Genomic DNA, 6,715 nt, shown 5'->3' on the forward strand with positions numbered 1-6,715 from the left:
AGCATTAAATAATATCAAAAGCTTTTCTTCCGAACCACTAGGAGTAAACTTTTTAGGTCAATGAGAACTAAAAAATTATAAAGCTGTGAATTCTTATGCTTGTATCTAATTGTTTAACTATTACACAAAGTATGTGTCATAGAACGTTCAATGTGATTTATTCATAAGTCTTGAGTAAATACAAAAAAAGGGGAAAAAATACGTGTTTGAAGTAAATCAAACGAACTCGGACAATGACGCAATAAATAATTTTGGCATGATGCCCACACACCGTACCACCCACCTATTTTACATGTATGTATAAAGGGTCATGAAAACATTTGTAAAATGATAAAGTAAGAAATTAATCGTTTTTAAATTAAAATACCAAAATTTATATATTATAAAATTATAAATTTAATAGTGATTAATTTTTTATTTTTATTAATCTTTTTATTTTAAAAAATCTAACTTCATGTATAAACTCCTCAAGCAATACGACATCGGGCAACGTGTCATATTTATTTATTAACATTCTTTTACCTACTAACCAGTGAGCCATATGCTCTGGTCAGATTTAGATTTAAATTAGCATTTGAAAAAGTCAAAAAATTAATTTTAAACGCTTCTACTGGTCACTATAACTTTTCTTTATGCTGGTAGAGAAGAAAATTACATTTGCCTCTTTAAAATCAGGCCACGAATCTAGCTAATGACAAATCTTTAAATAGAGCTTAATATTACGATAAATTAGTCTTTAATCTAATTGGGTAATATTAAACCACTCTTTTACCTTAGCTCATGACAACAATAAAAATGTCTCACGGCTCACAAATTTAGCCCAACAGAATACACAAATTAAATTATAATTTAGTCTTTATCTTATCTTATAGTTATCTTTATCTTTATCTCTATATTATCTTTATCTACTTTTATCTTTCATAAGCCAATACTCTATATATACTTAGTTTTACCTTCATAGTTTACAATTCAATCAATCAACAATCAATTGAATTTCTTCATCTTTTTCTTTCACAATTCTTTTATTTTTCTATTCTTTCACAATTTTATTATGGTATCAGAGCTCCTCTTGAGCTCTGCTGACATCCATGGATCAAGGAGAAAAGGCACACCAGCAACTTCATTCGGAGCCTCTTTTGGACCTTTCGTCAGCCCAACACTTTTCATTCATGGCACTTCCTTTCAATGAAGAAGCTCGTCCTTCAAATCAACTTGAGCTTTTGCCAAGTCCAACTACTCGTTATCTTTGTTATTTCAATACCTTTTCTACTGTTAACAATTCTTCAAATCGAGATTCATTCTTGAATACTTGGATCATTGATTCTGGTGCCACAGATCACATTACATTAAATTTGTCATGGTTTATTTCTTACACACAAATTTCTCTTATTATTGTTCATTTACCAAATGGTTCTCGAACTACTGTTTCTTATAAAGGCATCGTTCAATTTTCACCATCCTTGGTTCTTCGTGATGTTCTTTATTTACCTCATTTCAACTTTAATATTATCTCTGTTTCAAAAATTACTTCAGCACTCATATGTGAACTCACTTTTTCATCTTCTTCTTGCACTCTACAGAGCAACAATTTGGGGACGATTGACTTGGCCAGAATGAGAGAGGGATTATATGTCTTTGAACTCAATTTCAGTAAAAATTCATCCACTACACACACTTCAAAAAAAAGGGTTAAAATGGCGGTTTTTTAAGGTAATTACGGCGGTTACAACCGCCATTATTACCGAAAATGGCGCTCCCAAGAAACGCCGGAATTCTGGACGCCATTCTGGTTATTACGGCGGTTTTCTGAAAACCGCCGTAATAACCAGTGGATAATACGGCGGTTTTTTGGCGGTTAAAATGGCGGTTTGTAACCGCCGTTTTTACCTGGATTTAATGGCATCCTCCTCGTTTAAAATGGCGTTTCTAACCGCCGTTTTTACCTGGGTTTAATGGCATCTTCTCGTTTAAAATGGCGTTTCTAACCGCTGTTTTTACCTGGGTTTAATGGCATCCTTCTCATTAAAAATGGTGTTTATAACCGCCGTTTTTACCTGTATTTAATGGCATCATTTTCGTTTAAAATGGCATTTCTAAACGCCATTTTTACCAGGGTTTAATAGCATCCTTTTCGTTTAAAATGGCATTTTTTAACTGCCGTTTTTACCATGATATAATGGCACCATTTTTGTTTAAAATGGCGTTTTTAGCCGTCATTTTTACCTAATTGCAATTTTATACTTTTTAAAATGAGATTGAAACTACCTATTTAAAGTGACATTTTTAGAACTCAAATTTTAAAATCTCATAATAACCAAAAGGCATAACCTTAAATCAAACATCATAACAAGATTTTTAACTCATACATGGTCTCCGAAAATAAAAAATCATAATCCAAAAACAAAGTATCAAAGATAATATTTTTCAATAGTTTGTCTTAACATATATATAATCCTTAATACATAAAATCTTTGTCATGCAAGATCATACTTCTTTGTTGCTCGCTAGAAGACCTACTTTCTAACTCTCTTGGTGATGGAATTTCACTCTCTTGATCCAATCCCTACAACAAAAATATAATTATGAGCACAATAAAAAAAAGTTAGAAAACTGAATCTGAAACTATTAATCTGAAATTATTCAATCAAAAAAGAAAATTCACATACACTAACTATTTGCACAATAAATCCTCTGTTTTCTGGGAATATCACAGTAAACTAGTTCTTTCAAATCATCAAATTTCACAATAATCTTCCCCAGAGCACCTTCAAAATTTGAAGTGAATGATGCTAAAGCCATAAAATCATTTGATATTTAAATTCAATGCCTGCAGTAGGGTTAATTCATCATTTTAACATCAGAAAAAAGAGCATTATCATGTACAGAACGTGAGAAACTAAGAGCAGGCTCCAACAAAACCAACCACAACCATATCATGAATCATAAAGAATAATTCAATTCCCTCAATCTTAATAGAGTACAACAATTGAAAGACAGAATCGTACATCACATAGAGATTACCCAAACAAGCGCATTAGAATTACAATCAAACAAACAGCACTGGAGAAGCAAACTATACTTTCAAGAAGAAACAAAGGTTAAAACAGCTAACTAATCACTTGAGAGAAAAAAATAGTGTATATATAAGTTACTGAACTTAGAAATAAAAAAAATGATTATAATGAACAGAAAGAAAATTAAAATAAAAAATCATCTATATATAGCCACTATCAATAGTTTGGAATACTTTGAACTTTCTAGTTTCCTAGTAATATTTTCCTTTCATCCATCACATGAAATGAGGCCATCAATGTCTCATTATACAAAGGATCTCTTATTCTGCTACTCAAACTAGCATCAAGACTGAACTATATATAGCGCAAGGTATTTTATTTGGAAATTTTAAAAGAAAATATTGAAATAAATTTTTTTTATCTCATATTTAATATTTGTATCTTAATTTTATTGGACTTCCTCGTGAAGAGGAAAGAAAATATTTATGTAGCTATTATTAAAACTGAGAACTCAAAGCTTATTATATCAGTTTTAGTGTACATGAGCCTGTGATGACATAGAATTTACAATATATGGATGCTTTATCAAGAGGCCAATGTTCATCCTGGGGTAGCCAAGTTAAAGAAAAAAACACACTCATGCATCTAATATTGTTCATGCTGGGATAGTCATATTAACTGAAAAAAAATTAATTTCTTAGTATTACTCATTCTGTCATTCCATGAAGCCACATACACGTGCATATAGAAACAAATTATTAAAGGATAAATGTTTGAATGAATTGAAGGGGATTATTATTATTGCTTTTTATTGTTGGTTAGTTCCATCATTTCATCTTTCAATTCAATTTTAGTGGCTCTCCAACAACCAAAAGGGATCAAGTAAGAAAGGGGGAACACTTTATTTCCCACCCCCAATTAGGGTAAGATGAAAATGGCATATATTATTACTTTGCAACTAAAATGACAGAAACAGTTAGAAGATGACACGTGATACTAACCAGTAAGCCTTCTTAGAGTGCTAATTGCTTTGCAGTTTCAACAGCTTCATCACTCGATACCTGCCATATTCACATGGGATAGGAATCAATTATAGAACAGAAATGACATTTTCATTCCCCATCAAAGCTGAAAGTTGCTAACACATCATCTAAATTAAAAAATGACAGGATAGATATAATATGATGCTTAGTTGAATATAAATATGGAGAGCAGGGGATTCATCAGTCAGTTACATATTCAATAAGATTTGGAGAACAGAGAGAAGAGCCTTCAAACTTCTTGTGTTTCAAACTTTTAAAACATGATTCTAGGATTTTTAGAAACACTGTTCAATCATTCCATCAATACCCTAGCATGTTCCCAAATTTACTGATCTAGTTCTAAACAGAATATAGCATCCACCCAATTTGATAGCAAATGATTAACCCAACAAGGACATGGTAATTAGATATGGATGCAGAAAGGAACCTGTACTAAAGAAAGAACCCTGTACTAAAGAATGAAGCATAATGACTCATTACAAAGTCATGCAACTACCATGTCTTGATAAAAGAATTAATTAATTAATTTTATTTAACCGAATTATGGAGAATACTAAACAGGACATATTGAATTATAACTCCAAAAATTTTTATGTTTATTATTTTTTTTATAAAAAAAAGGAAGAGAGGAGAAAGAAGATGGGAAAGCAAAACAACAGACCTCTATAACTTCATCAAGTATATCTTAGTTCAAATTCCTGGGCACAAAACCAGCCCCAATACCCTGAATATTGTGAGGTCCTGTGGTTAAGAGGAAAGAGAAACAACATACAATTGAAGGATTAGTTAAAGACTAGCGTATTGGAAAGAAAGAGATTAGTTATTACCTGGTAAGAGAGAAAGAAGAAGAGATTGACATGTGTTGAGGAATTGAAAACATTTAAGTCTTCTTGTGATATAATCAATGAAAGAGAGAGGTGTTGGTGGATTCATCTTCCACTCAAGAGTTGAAAGTACCAAAATCTCCATTTTCTTTATTGTTTTTGCCTTAAACACATGTTTTTTGTCCTCCACCTACACATATTTTCATAAATCAAATTTCATTATTAATAAAATGTATTATTATTATTATTACTTTATATATAGAATTAATCATACTTGTAAATCAAGAGGAAGTGGAACTTGTGTCTCTTCCATTTTAGCAGCAAGAGAGATGCAAGCAACTGCAGCAAGATGAGTTAACCATGGCTGCTTCTTCTTCACGGTGAAGGTGAAAAGGAATCTGTGAAGGTAGTTAATAGCAAGAGAAGCTATGAGAGTAGAGAATGAGAAAGTTTTCAACCATGGCTGCTGCTTCTTCCATTCTTCTCTTGTTCTTGCTCTTTTGATACAAGAGTTTTCAACTCTGAATCATCACACAACATGTCTTATTCTAAAAACACATGATCATGTTCCTCATCATCAAAATAATGTGGTTCTGAGCAATACAAAGAATCTATGTGTTCCTTATCATATGAAGTAGCAATATTAATGAATACTTGTTTAACATGAGAATTAAAACTTAACTAGACATACACTGGCAAATAGAAAGTTAAGTATTTACCCAGGCAACCTTGGCGAACAGCAGTGTTAACAATGTTTGATCCTTCTTCCAAGAAGCACCAACTGCGATCAATAATCGAAACATAGAAAGAATTCATTAATTCAAGCAACCAATAACTTATCCAGATTTAAACAAGCAGAATTCAAGTTAAATCACAAAATCTTTGAAACTCAATTGCAACGAAGAACAAACTCCAAGCCTTAAACAGGGAGATACAGCCAAATATAGTACTAACAGAAGTAATTTCTAAGAAGCAAAATAACAAACACATAGAGTGCAATCAGTGCATTATTACTAAATGTTTGTGAATCAAATTCACGCAGCCATTGATCTGTCCTATGCATCATTCCTGCAATCATTGAAGTAATTAGAACAAGAGGATGTAAATTTAGTTACAGATCTAGAAGCGAGAAGTTAGAACGCAAACTGAGAAATAGATCGAGGAGGAGAAGGCACGTTAATGCATGAGGAGAAGCTAGCAGAGCATAAGCTCGAAAAAGGAGAAGAAGCTCACAGATCTGGAGAAAATCTTGACGGAGGAGGAGAATGCGCCGCCGGAGGAGAACATCACCATAGGAGATCATCACTGGAGAGATCGTCACTAACGGAGATAGGGAGAGAGTTTCGATTCACAAAACAGAATCTCGATGGAGAGGAGATTCTAGTCGGAGGAGAACGCCGCTGAGAAGATCAGCGCTGGAGCAAATCGTCGCCGGAGCATATCGCAGTGACAACGTCATTTTCGTCCTTCCTCTAACACAGTGGCTGCGTCATTTTTGTTTCGGTGTGTAATTTTAGGTTGAATGAGAGTTTGGATTATTTTAAACAATGAGCACAGATAATGGCGGTTAAACCCGCCCAAATCCTTCAAAATTTCCATTTTATGCAAATTAATTATGGCAGCAACATAAAATGCCATAATATCTGAATATTATGGCAGTTTTTTAGAACCACCATAATATAAATGCCATTTTAAACTATTTTTTTGTAGTGACACTCCATAAATTCCATCCAATCTCCACCCATTACACCTTCTAATATATGGCATTTTCGTTTAGGACACCTTTCTGGGCAAAGACTTAATCATTTACATAAACAATTTCCTTTTATCTCTA

General features: G+C 32.7%; 1 protein-coding gene across 19 annotated transcripts; it reads right to left on the reverse strand.

Annotated features, from left to right (window-relative positions):
* Positions 1–2,311: 2,311 nt before the first annotated feature.
* Positions 2,312–6,504, reverse strand: LOC112750395 (cyclin-D3-1-like). Of its 19 annotated transcripts, none has more exons than XR_011872063.1 (9): positions 6,115–6,401; positions 5,896–5,949; positions 5,601–5,662; positions 5,156–5,279; positions 4,885–5,071; positions 4,719–4,798; positions 4,016–4,075; positions 2,667–2,827; positions 2,312–2,563 (listed from the first exon to the last, which is right to left on the reverse strand). XR_011872063.1 is itself a non-coding variant. In XM_072216400.1 (8 exons), the coding sequence occupies exons 2-5, from the start codon at positions 5,945–5,947 to the stop codon at positions 4,743–4,745; spliced, it is 357 nt and encodes a 118-aa protein (XP_072072501.1). In that variant the 5' UTR covers positions 5,948–5,949; positions 6,115–6,414; the 3' UTR covers positions 2,312–2,563; positions 2,667–2,827; positions 4,016–4,075; positions 4,719–4,742. The 19 variants fall into 19 exon arrangements, 7 of the variants coding, with proteins under 7 accessions (XP_072072501.1, XP_072072502.1, XP_072072498.1 ...); XR_011872070.1 differs by having other exon boundaries at positions 2,667–2,765; positions 6,115–6,394; XR_003175711.3 differs by lacking the exon at positions 5,896–5,949 and having other exon boundaries at positions 6,115–6,504.
* Between the last annotated feature and the right edge of the window lie 211 nt (positions 6,505–6,715).

The sequence above is a fragment of the Arachis hypogaea genome, chromosome 15, assembly GCF_003086295.3.
Source record: "Arachis hypogaea cultivar Tifrunner chromosome 15, arahy.Tifrunner.gnm2.J5K5, whole genome shotgun sequence".
NCBI lineage: Eukaryota > Viridiplantae > Streptophyta > Magnoliopsida > Fabales > Fabaceae > Arachis > Arachis hypogaea.